General features: G+C 37.9%; 2 protein-coding genes across 2 annotated transcripts in view; one reads left to right on the forward strand and one right to left on the reverse strand.

Annotated features, from left to right (window-relative positions):
* Nucleotides 1-6,501: 6,501 nt before the first annotated feature.
* Nucleotides 6,502-8,165, reverse strand: LOC124384868 (trace amine-associated receptor 7d). The gene has a single exon (XM_046847848.1). The coding sequence runs from the start codon at nucleotides 7,713-7,715 to the stop codon at nucleotides 6,684-6,686; it is 1,032 nt and encodes a 343-aa protein (XP_046703804.1). The 5' UTR covers nucleotides 7,716-8,165; the 3' UTR covers nucleotides 6,502-6,683.
* A 4,736-nt stretch (nucleotides 8,166-12,901) lies between these two features.
* Nucleotides 12,902-17,542, forward strand: part of plekhf2 (pleckstrin homology domain containing, family F (with FYVE domain) member 2) — a 28,586-nt gene continuing 23,945 nt past the window's right edge. Inside the window, exon 1 of the mRNA XM_046847849.1 lies at nucleotides 12,902-13,158. The gene's annotated coding sequence lies outside the window, so the exon portion shown is untranslated. The remainder of the gene's footprint in view (nucleotides 13,159-17,542) is intronic.

Genomic DNA, 17,542 nt, shown 5'->3' on the forward strand with positions numbered 1-17,542 from the left:
CGGTATCAACTCATTAACCGTCTGTGTGGAAACAGTAAAGGTTCCTTTTGGTGTCCTGATGATTTACCTAATTTAAAACAGCATAATTACTTTTAAACATTTACAAGAATACTTTGTCTTCATGCTCTATGTTGAGAATGGTTTCAATAATAAACATACATTTGCATAAAGCATCCGTATTTGTCCACATTTGGAACATTAAAACATTGGGAGTTAACTCATGACAATCATGTGCTTAATTGCGATAAAATATTTTAATCAATTCTTCTTCTTCTTCCTTTTCTTCTTCTTCTTCTTCTTCTTCTTCCTCTTCTTCTTCTTCTTCCTCTTCTTCTTCTTTATCTTTCGGCTGCTCCCTCTAGGGGTCCCCACAGCAGATCATCCGTCTCCATACTACTTTGTCCTCTACATCTGCCTCTTTCAAATCAATGACTTGCATGCCTTCCTTCACCACATCCATAACCTCCTTCTTGGTCTTCCTCTTTTCCTCCTTCCTGGTGGCTCCATCCTCAGCATTCTCCTATCTATATACCCCATGTCCCCTCCTCTGTACCTGTCCAAACAATCTCAAACAGGCCTCTCTCACTTTGTCCCCAAAACGTTCTGCATGCGCTGTCCCTCTAATAAACTTGTTTCTAATTTTGTCTATCCTCATCACTCCCAATGAAAATCTTAACATCTTTAGCTCTGCTACCTCCAGCTCCACCTCCAACTCCTGTCTTTTAGTCAATGCCACTGTCTTTAAACTATACAACATCGCAGGTCTCATCAAAGTCCTATACATTTTCTCTTTCAATCTTGCAGATACCCTTCTGTCACAAATCACTCCTGCCACTCTTCTCCACCCACTCCACCCTGCCTGCACTCTTTTCTGCACTTCTCTTACACACTCTCTATTACTTTGCACTGTTGACTTCAGGTACTTAAACTCCTCCACCTTCACCACTTCTTCTCCTGCAACCACACCACTCCACTGCACTCCCTCTCATTCACACACATGTACTCTGTCTTACTCCTGCTGACTTTCAGTTCCAGTCTCTCCAGCACATACCTCCACCTCTCCAGGCTCTTCTCAACCTGCTCCCTACTCTCACCACAAATCACAATATCACCTGCAAACATTATAGTTCATGGAGACTCCTGTCTGACCTCGTCTGTCAACTTGTCCATCACTGCTGCAAACAGGAAAGGGCTCAGAGCCAATCCTTGATGCAGTCCAAACTCCACCTTAAACTAGCCTGTTGTTCCTACTGCACACTTCACTGCTGTCACACTGTCCTCATACATGTCCTGCACCACCCTCACATACTTCTCTGCCTGACCTTATTCTCATACAATACCACAACTCCTCTCTCGGTACACTGTCGTACACTTTCTTTAAATCCACAAACACACAGTGCAACTCCTTCTGCACATCTCCCTTATTCTTAAAAACTGGCACCAGCACACTCTTTATTCCTAGGGCATCTTCTGACCTTTTAAAATTTTGCTGAGCAGACTAGTTAAAAACTTCACTGCCATCTCCATGCTTCTACTGCTATGTCATCTGGTCCAACCGACTTTCCACTCACATCATCTTAATCACTGCTCTCACTTCCTCCTTACCAATCCTATCCACTTCCTGCTTTACCATCTCCACATCATCCAACTTTCTCTCTCTTGTTTTCCTCATTCATCAGCCGCTAAAGAAATACTCCCTTCAACTTTTCAGCACACTCTCCTCACTAGTCAACACATTTCCATCTGCATCCTTTATTGCTCTAACTTGCAGCACATCCTTCCCAGCTTGGTCCCTCTGCCTGGCCAATCGGTACAAATACTTTTTTTTTCCTTCCTTACTGTTCAACTTCTCATACAGCTCCTCATATGCCTTCTCCTTGGCTTTCGCCACATCCTTCTTCACCTGCTGCTGCATCTCCTTGTACTCCTGACTACTTTTCTCATCACTCTGTCGATCCCAATTCTGTTTTGTCAACCTCTTTCTCCTTATGCTCTCCTGCACTTCCTCATTCCACCACCATGTCTCTTTGTCTTCCTTTCTATTTCCAGATGTAACATAAAGTACCTTTCTAGCTGTACCCTGTTGGCTAACAATACCTATGGTGGTCGTTGGTAACCCGGGCCTCAACCGATCCGGTAAGAAATTCTGATTCGTGAGATTAGATGTTTTACGCTGGATGCCCTTCCTAACGCAATCCTCCCCATTTATCTGGGGTTGAGAAGAGTGTACTGGCTTGTGCAACCCTAATGGCTGGATTAAATATTTTAATCGATTGACAGCCCTAATATTAATATGACATGAGGTCCACTTGCCAGCGTGACACTAAAACAGGTAATAGTAATGGGTAATTTTCACTTAAGTACATATCAGACCCCAAATTTTTTTACTTTAACTTAAGTAAAAAAGTATAGTCAGTACTTCAATTTTTACGGGAATATTTTAAATCATGAGAATCTGTGCTTCTACTTAAGTGAAGGATATGTGTACTTTTGCCACCTCTGCTAGCAAATACAATTTCAGAGTAGAAAGAGACATCTGGCAAGATTAAAAAAAAAAAAAATATATATATATATATATATATATATATATATATATATATATATATATATATATATATATATATATATACACACACTGGCGATCAAAATTAGAGAACAATTTATAAACAGTTGAACAATTCTGAAATAATGTCATCTTCACTGCTCAACAGTTGAAGGAGTTTTTGTCCTGTCTATACCATGCTACCAGAACACCTTTTCCACAAAATAACTAAGGCATTTAAAAAAAAAACATTATTTTGCAGAAAACACACTGATCAAAATTAGAGAACACTCTGATACCTCCCAGTTATTGGTGTTAATCTGGTACCTGGTGCTAATTTCCTTTATTATCTGTCAACCCCTATTTAACTGGCAGCCTAACTTCCAGTTTCACTGACTCTGCAAGATGGTGGGCAGTTCTAAAGTGACTGAAAGCCTCCGGCAGCAGGTTGTCCAGATGAAGGACAAAGGGATGACCCTATCAGCCATAGCAAGACAAGTTGGTTGTTCCAAATCTGTGGTTTCAAGAATATTGAATCTTTACAATATCACAAACTCATTCAAGTCCGCCAAGAAGGCTGGTCGTCTATGGAAGACAAATACAAGAGAGGACAGGATACTGCGGAGGATCTCAATGGGCAATCGTTTCCACACTGCAGCTGGAATTGCTCACCAGTTCAGCGCTGAACAGGGTAAGGATCTGTCTCGTCATACAGTGTCTCGACGTTTAAGAGCATTTGGACTGAAAGCCCACTCTGCAGTGACCAAACCTCTCATTAGCAAAAAGAATCAAAAGGCTGGACTAAGCTTTGCTGAGGAGCATATTGTGTGGACAGAGGAGAACTGGTCCAAAGTTCACTTCAGTGATGAAAGCAAGTTTAATTTATTTGGGTCCGATGGGAAACATTATGTTCGGTGCCAAACAGGAGAAAGACTGAACCCAAAGTGTGTAAAGAAGTCAGTGAAAAGTGGAGGAGGAAGTGTCATGGTTTGGGCCTTGTTTTCTGCAGCAGGAGTTGGGCCTCTTATACAGCTACATGGCAGAGTGAATGCAAATGTTTATCAGAACCTTCTTTAACAACATATGGTTCCTTCCCTGCGTTCATCACCCAATCAGCTCGCAGTGTTCATGCAGGACAACGCTCCATGTCACACAGCAAAACGGGTAAAGCAATTCCTTGAAACTGAAAACAATGAAATAATGACATGGCCTGCCCAGAGTCCTGATCTCAACCCAATAGAGAACCTCTGGAAAATCCTTGGTGACAAGTGTGAGAGACTAGTGCTGTCCTGTGGCCGCAGATGTGCTGAAGTCATTCAGAGCAGAGGCGTGTACACTTCCTACTAATTGCTGACTGTTGTAACCTTCAGAAAATTTTGTTGTAATCTTTTTCCATGCTACAGTCATTGTTGTTCTCTAATTTTGATCAGTGTGTTTTCTGCAAAATAATGTTTTTTTTTTAAATGCCTTAGTTATTTTGTGGAAAAGGTGTTCTGGTAGCATGGTATAGACAGGACAAAAACTCCTTCAACTGTTGAGCAGTGAAGATGACATTATTTCAGAATTGTTTAATTGTTTATAAATTGTTCTCTAATTTTGATTGCCAGTGACTCCGAAGTGCAATTAAATTATCATTATGTAGACTTGATTATTTATTTAATATGAGAATCCAAGTGATTCAAAATTCTTTCCGAAGTGTGTGTGTGTGTGTGTGTGTGTGTGTGTGTGTGTGTGTGTGTGTGTCTGTGTGTCTGTGTGTGAGCGAGAGAGTGAGAGAAAGAAAGATAAAAGAAAGAAAGAAAAAAAAATTAATTAATTAATTAATTAATTAATTAATTACTGGCTGTACATGCTACAGTAACTCAAAGTCCAGGATGTCTGTAGTCATAGCTAAATTAGCAAATGCTAAAATGTTGATCATGACACATTACACAGTTCAAACACATTTTGCGTAACTCTTCCTATTTCTACATTTATTGTTTAGAAATGTTGAGAGTTGCACTTCTCTCAGTTCAACACCGAAACCTTGTCTATTTTACAGTTTCTCTTTTCTTTTATAGGCTGCTTTGATTTATACTCTGAAATATCATACCTTAATAAACTAATCCCACAATGAATTCAAAATGTAGAGGAGCTGAGCAGACCACATCTTCTCCAAGCTGAAGCAAAATAATTTTCTTGGTTCAATCAAGTGTTCAGGATATTTTTTTTTTTTAACTATTCCCTCTGTGTCTTTGTATGTTTTCTCCCACAAACATATATGTGTGTGTGTGTGTGTGTGTGTGTGTGTGTGTGTGCGTGCTTGCGTGTGTGTGTGTTCGTGTGTTCACAGGAAAACATGGCATTCTATTCAAAAGTCATTCCCACCCAAGGCATAGGATCTTGCATATACAAAATATAGGAGGAAAAGACAAGTTTTGAGGTTATTGTTTTTTTGCCAGCCTTTAAAATGTTATACAAATATCGATACAATTTGAAATATTAGCATTAAATTATTATGTATAGAAAATGAAGTTGTACCATGATTATTTAAGAATGTTTCTAAGATGTATATCCAAATTGTATAGAATGTTAACAAATGGAGCATTCACGCACTTGTTTTTGTTACATGCGTGTAAGGTTCATGAGTGAGACATAGAATATGAAACTAAAGGATATTTAGAAAGGTTATATAAATTTGATTTAATCCCGTTTAAACACAAACTTGTTTGATTTGTGTGGTTGAGCACTAAAACCACATGGTATAGTTTGCCAAAGCAAGTTAACCAGAAATCCCATGTCGATACAAACCATTATTCAGCAAATTCCATCTGTTAAGGTAAACACGGGCCAGGGGGAAACATTGAGAAGAAAGACTTATCAGTAATATTATCATGAGAGTAAGCTCTGAGAAACATGCATCAAGACATTCAGGGTCACCCTGTTTTCTTCAACGGCAACAATGAAGAAAAACTAAATTTGTAGTCAACATCAAAATCTTTCTCATTCTGGTAACATTTTGGATAGGATCTTTTTTTTTCCAGATGTATAAAAAATAATCATACATATTACACAATGAAAATATTCTTAAATACAAGACAAATCAAATACGTTTAAATATAAGACAAATACTAAATGCATGACCTTTGATTAACCATATGGATGAAATAACACAACTGTAAGGTTTTGCTTAGACTGTACAGGTCTATAGGTTCAGTAAAATGGATAAAATGTTACACATTATATACAATATACAAAAACGTTGACCAGAACTATGCTGAATATTAATACATTCATCACATATATATAGCACTGTATTGATTTTGATGTGCTAAGCCATATATGTTCACTATAATACATCTTGATGTTCTGGATTATTTCAAATAAATCATTTGTTTGTTGGTTTGCCATGATTTATCAGAACCCCTAGAGGAAAAACACTCAGACATCAGATGAGTCAGTATTCACACAGCTTCAATATCACACCTCACTATAACTCTGCTAGTTAGTTCTCACTGCCCAGTGTTCTGTACTGTTTAAAGATTTATAATCACACTCTTGATGTCAACCAAACGAGGATGGGTTCCCCTTATGAGTCTGGTTCCTCTAAAGGTTTCTTCCTCATAACATCTAAGGGAGTTTTTCCTTGCCACAGACACCATTGCTGCTCTTCTTCTTTCGGCTTCTCCCATTAGAGGTTGCCACGGCGGATCATCTGTCTCCATACCCCCCCTGTTCTCTACATCTGCCTCTGTCACACCAACTACCTGCATGTCTTCCTTCACCACATCCATAAACCTCCTCCTTGGCCTTCCTTTTTTCCTCCTTCCTGGTGGCTCCATCCTCAGCATTCTCCTACTGATATACCCCATGTTCCTCCTCTGCACATGTCCAAACCATCTCAATCTCGCCTCTCTCACCTTGTCTCCAAAACATCCTACATCCTATGTTTGGCCATGGCTGCTCATCAGGGATAAACACACATCATTCACCTTAACTGTTGAATTCTGTAAAGCTGCTTTGAGACAATGTCTGTTGTGAAAAGCGTTATAGAAATAAACTTGACTGGTGCAATATTATATTATGATATGTCCTATAGCTTTCTATATAAAAATCACTGTGAAATGTGAAGAACTCATTTGTAAGTCCTGATTGTGAAGCTTCAGGGTGAATCCTTAATTTTTGAGAAGACCAAAAGCCGACGCGCTCGGAGTCGAAACTTTTGGTCCCTTACGCTGTAAATGATGACATTCCAGCAACTACTTGCTGCAAGGATCCAGAAAGCAAAAAACGAGAAGTTGCACCATGTCTTTCCAGTCACGTTTCCCACTACGAACACCGCGACAGGAGTGAAGGAGGCGGTGAAGACCAGCGTGAGCGCGCCGATTGTTTTTGCAGCCTTGATGTCGGAGAAAGTCGGTCCTGATGTGCTCTGGCAGCCCGCTTGAGCCAGACGCCTTCTTTTCTTCGAATGATGGCGGATCGTAGTGAAGGATATGATGTTCGTCACAACAGTGCCTGCGAGAAGTGTAAAATCAAACGCTGGGAAAAGTAAGAGGATGTGCCAAGCTCGGGACGGAAACTCGGCGGCTCCTAACGCGTAGTTGCACATTCTGCTGCATGCGTTATACTCCAGCGCGATCTCGCTGCTGAAGATCAGCGGGGAAAGCGCCAAGAAGAAGCTGCCCGTCCAGGAACATACTATCAGCATGCACGTCCTTCGTCTGGTAATAACTGCGTCTTTGTGCAAAGGTTTTAGAACAGCAATGCTGCGTTCAATCGTGAGCAGAAACGCGGTGGTGATGGAAACCAGAGTGCAGCCTGCAAACACAGGACCAATCAAAATGCACGGGTGGAAACGCGTGTGCTGGGAATCGCGCGCTGTCCAGCCCGGGGGCGCATCCGGCAACAGGAGTCTGATCTCTGCGTACACGGACAGAGGAACCACAAGAATCCCTACGGACATGTCCGCCACTGCTAATGAGGCTTTCAGATATCCCTGGGGTGTGTGGAAATGCTTCGTTCCGAGCACCACGGCCAAAGTCAGCGAGTTTCCACACAATATCCCAAACATCAGTACGACCATGAAGGCGAGGGTCAGTATTTTGTTCAGAGTAGTGCAGCAACACATGCTGCAGTTTGTCGGCTCTTCCAGCATCTCCTGTGCGTAAAAGTTCTCCTCAATCCAAAGCATGAAGCAGACAGTTACTACATGAACAGTAGTCCACAATATTGGCAGTAACCAACTCACAATTACTGATATGATGAAGTGATGAAGTGCGTGAATGCGCGCGCGTTTTATTCATACCTAGACATCATCACAGGAGAATTCCAATATCAACCGGATTTGTGCATCTACGCCGTGTTTCCGTCCTCCATGCTTCGAAAAACCTTTTAAAATAAAATCACGAGCAAAAAAATCATCCACAAGTGTCATTTCGACTTATGTGAATTCTCTGGAGGTACAAATTCCGGGCTTCATGCGCGCGCTCTTAAATCACAGCTGGAACGAGCGCTTTGACGTGCGTGCGCACGCGCGTGTGTGTGCGCGCGCGTGCTGGTCAAAGCAGAGGAGGGTGCAAACCAGAGGCGATTTCTTTAAGACTGCAAGGGAAGCTCGGCTTCCCTTATAATGTCACAAAATTAATGGTCAAATATGTACTATTGTATTAACATTTTATTGACTAAAAATGCGTTAGAAAACGTTCATCTCAAAGACGAGTTCGTTCAGAATCAGTTACATATAGCAGGACGGCTGACTCGATTTCCTTCTCATACATTCCCGCAGCGTCACAGTGCATTTCCCTATTGAAGCCCAGCGTCCATTGACTTCAATGGGGCTGCTTTGAACGGTTTTTTTCAGCGCTTCGAAACTAGACGGTCATTGGATAAACGCTGCGATTATGTCCCGCCCACGGACGCTCAGCGTCTCTGGGGTGAATGGGAGTGGGCTGGCCCGGACTCCGAGCTTCTGCGTGATGATTGGAGGGTCTGTCGAAAGACTGCATCTCCTTTTGACTGACAGCGATTCTGTACTATAAGGAATCACTGAAGCTATTCGCGCTCAGTCCCATCGCGGATTTCTCAAGTTCAGTCGAAATAAAACTGCTGCAACCTATTTCTTTGATATTTGCTTGGCGAAATTGCTTGATTTTCATCATACATTTCACACAATTATACACCACATTCCTTGTTTCAGTTTTACAGAGTTTAATATTTTTTTTTTAGATCGTTCATTCATTCATTCATTCATTCATTCCTTCATTCATGGCCATCACTTTGATTCAGGAAGACTGAGGTCAGAACTTCAAGTCCTGTATTCAGATCAGGACTTGCAGGGTAACAGGGGAAAGCTGTGTGATTACTTGGTGTTCCTTAAAGACATGGAGTTGGACAGTGCAATGCCTCAGCTTTACAAACTGTTCTCATTAGTGGCAACAATTGGAGCTACATCTGCAGGTGTAGAAAGGAGCTTCTCCTGTTTAAAGCGACTCAAGTCCTACACCCGAAACACAATGGGCCAAGGCCGTTTAAGCAGCCTAGCTCTGCTGGCCATTGAGAGGACACTGGTCAAGTCACTTGAAAAGACTCCTAGTTGGTACGACAGGGTCACAGACCATTTTCTTGAAAAGGAACGTAGGGCAGAATTTACTTTTAAATAAATAGACAATTTTATGATGTAGGCCGAAAATGAGCTTCCCCTCTCTGACAGACCAGTAGCCGCCACTGGTGCAAACATACTATAGTTTTCTCATTTGTTTGTTTGTTGGTTTACCTGGAGAATTATTACTGTCTGAGAAATTCATGATCTAAGCTCAGGTTTCTGTCTGGAGATTCTGTGCATCTTTCCCTTTGTTCATGGGGTTTCATCTGGGTTCTCTGGTTTCCTCCTATAGGGGAAATTGACTACACTAAATTGCTACAAGGCGTGAATGTGTGGTGTTGAAAGGTGCATCATCAGGATGTATCATCTGTACAAATAAATAAATGACCTTTCCAAATAATTGATGTAAATTGGGAAAAAATAAAGAGTGAACATTCTAAATAAACTCATAAAAACGTGATATGACCAGTGATATGATTAGTTTACTTAAGAATTATAATACAACCACAAAATATATTTTTTTAAATGTCTTTGTCCATTAATTTTTGTGTCCTTTCACAACCTTTTCATAATTCACACCAGTAGTTGGTTATACTTTACCCAGAGCTTATGGTTTGTTACATACTGACAAAATGCCAGATCAGAAGTGACTATAGATATAGAAAAGATTTGTCTGAACCTTAAACTGATTTAGAGCCTGATGTGGTCATTTGTTCTATAAAACTAGCAGATCAATAGACCATAAAATTGAGTTTCAATTACTAACATTTTTCTCCGCTATGGTACAACTGAAATAAGTGCTATCATTGTCTGTGTTATTAGCTTCTAACTACCAAAGAACCTTTTAAATGGATTTCACTAAGAAATAATGCAGAGAGTGATCTATCTGTGCGAAGAAAGTGTTCAGAAAAGAAAGGGCCCAAGCAGGAGGTAAGATAGTGTGAGTGTTTTCACAGTTATTGAGATTGGTGAATAATGTGTAACTGCTGGTGAAGTATTTGTAACCATTGCCAAGTTTGTTTTGCTTCCAGATTATTTGTAACCCCCAAAATTATTTTATATTCTAAGAATGGATGGACAAAAACTAAAACCTTTGATAACTTGGCATTTGTCAGTAAGTGCTATTTTGTAATAGCTGACAGAAGTGGTGCTGCACAAGCAGAAGCTCAGATTCTTTAACTTATATCTCATTTTAACAAGTTATACCAGAGAAGCATCTCCCCACATTCATTTCAAGTGTGTGATTGTTTGTGTTAAAACAAAATTTACTGACATGTTGATTAGAGGGACGAACTCTTGTTAGAAAAAAAATAAAGATTGCTAACATTAAGGAAAGCAGTTTTAGCTGAAATTAAATAAGCTTGCATTTGCCACAGCTGGACACAACAGAGATTTTACTACAATGTTTGGTTTGCATTCTCAGAGATTTACATTACATCATCTCAACCAGTCAAAAAATACATAAAAATGCATAACTGTTCACAAATATTATGTGTTAGCTAGCTAGATTTTGTAGCAGTAGTTATTATTAATTGTTAGAAGCAGTAGATAGTAGCAGTAGTAAATAGCAGTGATTAGAAGCAGTAATTAGCAGCAGTTGTTAGAAGCAGTAGTTAATACAAGTAGTTAGTAACAGTAGATAGACTCAGTAGGTGGAAGCAATTGTTAGTAGCAGTAGTTAGAAGCAGTTGTTTAAACTATTAGCTATTATAAGTAGTTAGTAGCAGTAATTCATTGCAGTAGGTAGAAGCAGTAGGTAGAAACAGTAGTTAAACATAGTATTAAGCATCAGTAGTTACTAGTAACTATTACTAGTTACTAGTAATAGTTAGAATCAGTAGTTAGTATGAATAGTTAACACATTAGCTAGTAGCTGTTAGAATCAGTAGGCAGAATCATTGGTTAGTATCACTAGTTAGTATCACTAGTTAGAAGCAACAGTATCACTAGTTAGTATCGATAGTTAGAATAATTACTAAATATAAGTAGTTAGAATAATTACTTAGTATCAGTAGTTAGAAGCAATAGTTAGTAGCAACAGTATCACCAGTTAGTATCAGTAGTTAGAAGTATTACTAAGTATCAGTAGTTAGAAGCAGTAGTTAGAAGCAATAGTTAGTAGCAACAGTATCACTAGTTAGTATCAGTAGTTAGAATAATGACTTAGTATCACTAGTTAGAAGCAGTAGTCAAAAGCAATAGTTAGTAGCAACAGTATCACTAGTTAGTATCAGTAGTTAGAAGAATTACTAAGTATCAGTAGTTAGAAGCAGTAGTTAAAAGCAATAGTTAGTAGCAACAGTATCACTAGTTACTATCAGTAGTTAAAATACTTACTTAGTATTGGTAGTTAGAAGCAATAGTTAGTAGCAACAGTATCACCAGTTAGTATCAGTAGTTAGAAGTATTACTAAGTATCAGTAGTTAGAAGCAGTAGTTAGAAGCAATAGTTAGTAGCAACAGTATCACTAGTTAGTATCAGTAGTTAGAATAATGACTTGTATCAGTAGTTAGAAGCAGTAGTCAAAAGCAATAGTTAGTAGCAACAGTATCACTAGTTAGTATCAGTAGTTAGACGAATTACTAAGTATCAGTAGTTAGAAGCAGTAGTTAAAAGCAATAGTTAGTAGCAACAGTATCACTAGTTAGTATCAGTAGTTAGACAATTACTAAGTATCAGTAGTTAGAAGCAGTAGTTAAAAGCAATAGTTAGTAGCAACAGTATCACTAGTTACTATCAGTAGTTAAAATATTTACTTAGTATTGGTAGTTAGAAGCAATAGTTAGTAGCAACAGTATCACCAGTTAGTATCAGTAGTTAGAAGTATTACTAAGTATCAGTAGTTAGAAGCAGTAGTCAAAAGCAATAGTTAGTAGCAACAGTATCACTAGTTAGTATCAGTAGTTAGACGAATTACTAAGTATCAGTAGTTAGAAGCAGTAGTTAAAAGCAATAGTTAGTAGCAACAGTATCACTAGTTAGTATCAGTAGTTAGACAATTACTAAGTATCAGTAGTTAGAAGCAGTAGTTAAAAGCAATAGTTAGTAGCAACAGTATCACTAGTTACTATCAGTAGTTAAAATATTTACTTAGTATTGGTAGTTAGAAGCAATAGTTAGTAGCAACAGTATCACCAGTTAGTATCAGTAGTTAGAAGTATTACTAAGTATCAGTAGTTAGAAGCAGTAGTTAGAAGCAATAGTTAGTAGCAACAGTATCACTAGTTAGTATCAGTAGTTTGAATAATGACTTAGTATCAGTAGTTAGAAGCAGTAGTCAAAAGCAATAGTTAGTAGCAACAGTATCACTAGTTAGTATCAGTAGTTAGAAGAATTACTAAGTATCAGTAGTTAGAAGCAGTAGTTAAAAGCAATAGTTAGTAGCAACAGTATCACTAGTTACTATCAGTAGTTAAAATACTTTCCTTAGTATTGGTAGTTAGAAGCAATAGTTAGTAGCAACAGTATCACCAGTTAGTATCAGTAGTAAGAAGTATTACTAAGTATCAGTAGTTAAAATACTTACTTAGTATTGGTAGTTAAAAGCAATAGTTAGTAGCAACAGTATCACTAGTAAGTATCAGAGTTAGAATAATTACTTAGTATTAGTAGTTAGAAGCAATAGTGAGAAGCATTTATTAGTATCAATAATTAGTATCAGTAGTTAAAAACAGTACTTAATATCAGTAGTTAAAAGCATTACTCAGTATTAGTCGTTAGAAGCAACAGTTAAAAACAGTAGTTGGAATCAGTAGTTAGTAGCAGTTCAGTCTCTCACACTGAGAAAGTGTGTGTCGCTCTTTCCCCTCTCCACTGAACTCAGCCATATTGTTGTTGATCACAGTGGACTGTGGTCCTACCGCTGGCGGCTTAGAAGTTCAGAAGGGATTAAACTTTCCGGATTAACCGCGAGTGCGAGTTTGGATTATATTTACTTCTATATACATTTCTATTAAAGCGGCTAAAGGTGTAAAAGGACAGCGGTGTACACGCGGCTGTTCTCCGGTTTTAACATTGCGGTTCCTGCGCTGGGTGAGTTTTTAACTTGCTAGCACAATGTTGATATTCAGCTCAGGGTGTACCGTCTAACAACTTTCACCACTGACTTTACCGTCACCCACACACCAGGGTACAATCCTTAAAAACTACATTTTTTAATATACCACTTATCAGTACCAATTTTTTTGTTTTGTATTGGTAGTTAGATCAAAGCTAAGCAACTGCTTTGGATTAGACATGTATAGATTAGCTTGCAGCTAAATGATACCGACAGCTTTTTTCATACTTTTATCCTCCAGGTCGTCCAGATATTCTCCTTTTCACAATGACTAGCGGATCTAACACTGATTCGGACACTTTTCTGAGCAAGACGGTAAACATGTAACACTTGTTTACGGGTCGATGATTAGTATCGTATCGCTAGCAGGCCAGTAGCGGAACTGTCTGACGGTGCAAACCGACCGAATGCCATCCAGTCCCCTTAAACTTGTCCTTGTCGCTTTGTACAGGACTTTTTCTTTTGCTGGTTTTGTTCGTGTAAAAGTGTGTAAAGCTCTGCCTCTAGCTGGAGACTAGTCTGTATTCAAGACTGCTTGAGGCTCGGTATGGAAAACGTTTTGGTAAAAAACTGAGGTTTGGGTTCGTCTATGATTTGCATAGAATTCATCTATGAGTTCACCTAAAATGTACAAACTATTGAACAAGAAGTTAGTACTTAATATGGCCTTGTTTGTCCTCTGTTTGCTAGTATTTCATGGGAATATAAATATTTAATATATCCTGCAGGTGTTCCTTATGCAGGGAAATGGATATGTTTTCTAGCAGTGTTGTGCAGTGGATTAGTGGCATAAATATCTGAAGCTTAGTGTAAAAAAAAACCCCGAGCCACATGGATCACAGAGCTGACTGAGTTTTATTATTAGTTTTAATAGAACAAAAACGACTTTTCCAGATAACTTCTAACATTCAGGTGATTTCTTCCGCGTATTAGATAATCAAATTTGAAACTGTTTGCAATCAGTTATCATTTAGCTCTATAATAATCTCCACAGGCACCCTTAGTACACATTTAGTGTAGATTATGAATGTTATTAGAGTCATAACGCCTATTTTTATTCCTGAACTTTCCCCCGACAGAACACATTAGGTCTAATTTGACTTTATTTGACATTTTTTGTCTTTTGTGTCACTGAGGATATTGGGATTAAGATTAATTCAATGCATGCGGTCTATGAATATGGCTGAGTTATACTAACCCAAATACAGCTTATAATGATGTTTAGATGTGTGCTATTCGGCTAGACTTTGCTTTCATTGAGCTTTTTGTATTCAGTAATTCAATTTTATGAATGTGGACATTTAGATTTCAGGTGATATTATTTATAGGCCTTGTCAAATATTTGTAAAAACTCAAAAATGTAAGAAATAAAACACAACAGGACATGTAGTTATAGGAAATTATTACTTGACCGCAAAGTGTGATGTGCCAGTATCACTCTGAAGTAGGGATGCAGTTATTGATTATTTTAGTAATTGAGTATTTTACTGATTAGACAGTAATCGGATAAGAAGTATTTTTTCTTCATTACAGAGCAATACTTAATAAACAAGAGAAAAAAAAGACGGGCCGCTTGAAATGAACAAGTTGTTTGTTTTGCTTTTCAGAAAAATGACATTTTTATTGCTGACATTGCAATCTGCGAAAACTAAAACCATCTAGTGCAGTTAATTGCCATATTACATCAAAATGCGAATACAAATATATAACCAAAAAATCGTAAATAAAAATATAAAAAAAAAATCAATCTGAAATTACCAAAAAAAAAAAAAAAAAAGGTAAACATGGTGTGTAAATATGGTGTCTTCTTTATTTTTTACTTTAAAATGACCACAAACTTTGCAAACATTCTGTTGTGTTCTTTGGCCTGAATCTTCTCCTTGCCCCTCGCTACTTTTTTCCCCCGTTCCGCCTTTTTTCATTCCGCAGTGTCTTCTGTGTTTACCTGTCCATGGTATAACACCATTTATAAACGTTTAGCTTTGTGTGGAAAGTGGTGTACGTATGTTTTCGGCCTCGATGGGAGAAAGTGTCCTGCGTGGAAACAGAGAAGGTGAGACCGGGAACTGGCAACACCCTAAAACGGTCCAGCAGGTGGTGCGTCAGTAATAATGGTCCGTGGGCAAACACAGTGCTCCGTGTGTAGTTAAATTGACTAAACGAAGCATTGAGGCAAATATTCGAATTACTTGAGTTACTCAAGGAATCGTTTTAGCCATACTCTCAAGTTGATTATGTAATGATCCTATAAAAAATATTGTTGACGTTGTTTTTCGTGCCATTGAGCCAAAAGGCGGTTGATGAACAAGTTCTGCTAGTGCCAGTGCCACATGCTAACAAAAACCAAACATCTGCTTATCACCTAAAGCTCATATTGAAGAATGTTTGTGGTCATTCAGCCTAAATTTTAGCACATGCTGAGATAAGAGCACACTAGGTGGTGATGCATATGTGACATAGCAATGTTCTTAAATCACACAACTAACATGAGAGTCTGCTTATCACGTAACCTGACACGAACAACACGTCAACACACAGCTTATTAAAGAACTATTATAAAAAATAGTATTTTAACATCGAATATAGGTAATGCATTTTAGAAGAAAGTGTAGATCGCCTTTGTCATTTTAAGTCATTTTTTTTCACATTTTATCCTTTAAGCTAAATTTGTTTTCTGTCTTTATTAATGGTGTGAGCATTTTTCTATTTTACTTTTAATTTTAATTGCTACATTTTTTTGTCCTCCCCACTGTTACTTTTGATGACGGCAACATATTATTACTGTAAATGGAAGGAAGCTGTGAGGTATTTTTTTTTACAGATTGGAAGTGACTGGCCAGGGTGAGGGAGCAGTGCTGCATATAAACATGATTATGTACGCTGACCGATAAATGAGACAGAAATAGAAATACATCTGTACACCTCGTGCATGGAATATCAGGAATTGTTTTGGACAAATGTTTGGTTTTACTACATCATGTCAGCTGGCATAAAGTGACAAGTGCTGTATGACAAAAACAACATAATTCTGCATATTTAGTTTCAGTGGAGTGTTGTGAAACAGAAAAAAATAAAAGGAATTAGCAAAACTTGTCTTGAACATGAACTGACTAGCACAAGTCATAGAGGCTTATCAGGAATTTCTTCGTAAACGCCAAGGAAACCTTAGCAGTGGCAGAAAGGCAGCGATGACACACTTTTGCACCACACATAGCAAACACGCCTACAGCATTCAGAGACTTGGTCAAATGTCAAGCCAATATAGAAAAGGAGAAATGCTTTCCACATGCCAATTTTTCAAAAGATTGCATGTATGCTGGGGTGAGGGGAAAAAATGAAAGTTGAAGAATATTTTATTTGAAGTTCCTGTTTGAAGGCTTGTTTTTTTTTGCTAGTTTGTGATCCTGTAGTGTAAAATCTTCAAATGGATCGGTACATATAACAATTATTTTTTTATTTTAATGCCAATAACATTTAACCCAATGAGAAATCTGAAAGTGTCATCATATTCAAAACTATAGCTAAATACTACAATATCTTAACCTTGACCTTTCCTCTGACAAGGTTTTTTTTTTTTTTGCCATTTTGCAATTTATTTTATTTTTTAACCAACTGACTGTTTATTTATTAATCATAGTCAAATTTAAACAAAGATTTTTTATTCCATTTTCCAACATTGTGAGATTTGTCAGCTTTGTAGCAACATAAAACATGATATTTATTAAAAAAAATATTTCTTATTATTATTTACATTTAATTTTTTTCATCAAAAGTTGCCTGAGGTATATTCCAGAATAGTCGAAAGGTCAGAAAAGGTTATAAACGTGTCTTTGTAACAGGATTCGCTTTCCATGCGCGTGTCTCATCAGACTGTTAATACGTCCTAGCTTTGACTACTGACGTATGATCATATAAACCGTGCAATACACAGGTAAATAAAAGTTGTTTAGCTTAAACAGTTGATGCTTCTTTAGTACATATTGTCTGTAAATATTTAATCTGGCAACCACAAATAGTCACTATTAGAGAAAATGGAAAATCTTGTGTTAGTATTTGATATATAATGTTGTTGACAGTTTCACACGAGATTCTTTTGTCTGTTAAAAATGACACCCTTGAACAAGCCCACTGTACATTTAATGCTGCAAAGTGTGTCAAAAGATAGGAAACAACTAGACTTTTATCATCTTTGAGAGACACATGCATGTTCCTTTTCTTTATATGCAACCGGACTGTGTTATTTTCTACTGTTTTATTTAAAATTTTCTATTTATTTTTCTTCATGCTCATGAACATAGTGTATTTACTGTAAAGTGCAAAGCACATCTTTGACACAGTTCATCTGAAATCGAGACCTGC

Source organism: Silurus meridionalis, chromosome 4 (assembly GCF_014805685.1).
Source record: "Silurus meridionalis isolate SWU-2019-XX chromosome 4, ASM1480568v1, whole genome shotgun sequence".
Lineage (NCBI taxonomy): Eukaryota > Metazoa > Chordata > Actinopteri > Siluriformes > Siluridae > Silurus > Silurus meridionalis.

Coding starts and splice junctions, on each gene's coding strand:
- LOC124384868 (XM_046847848.1), bottom strand. CDS start 7,715: ATGCTTTGGATTGAGGAGAACTTTTACGCACAGGAGATGCTGGAAGAG.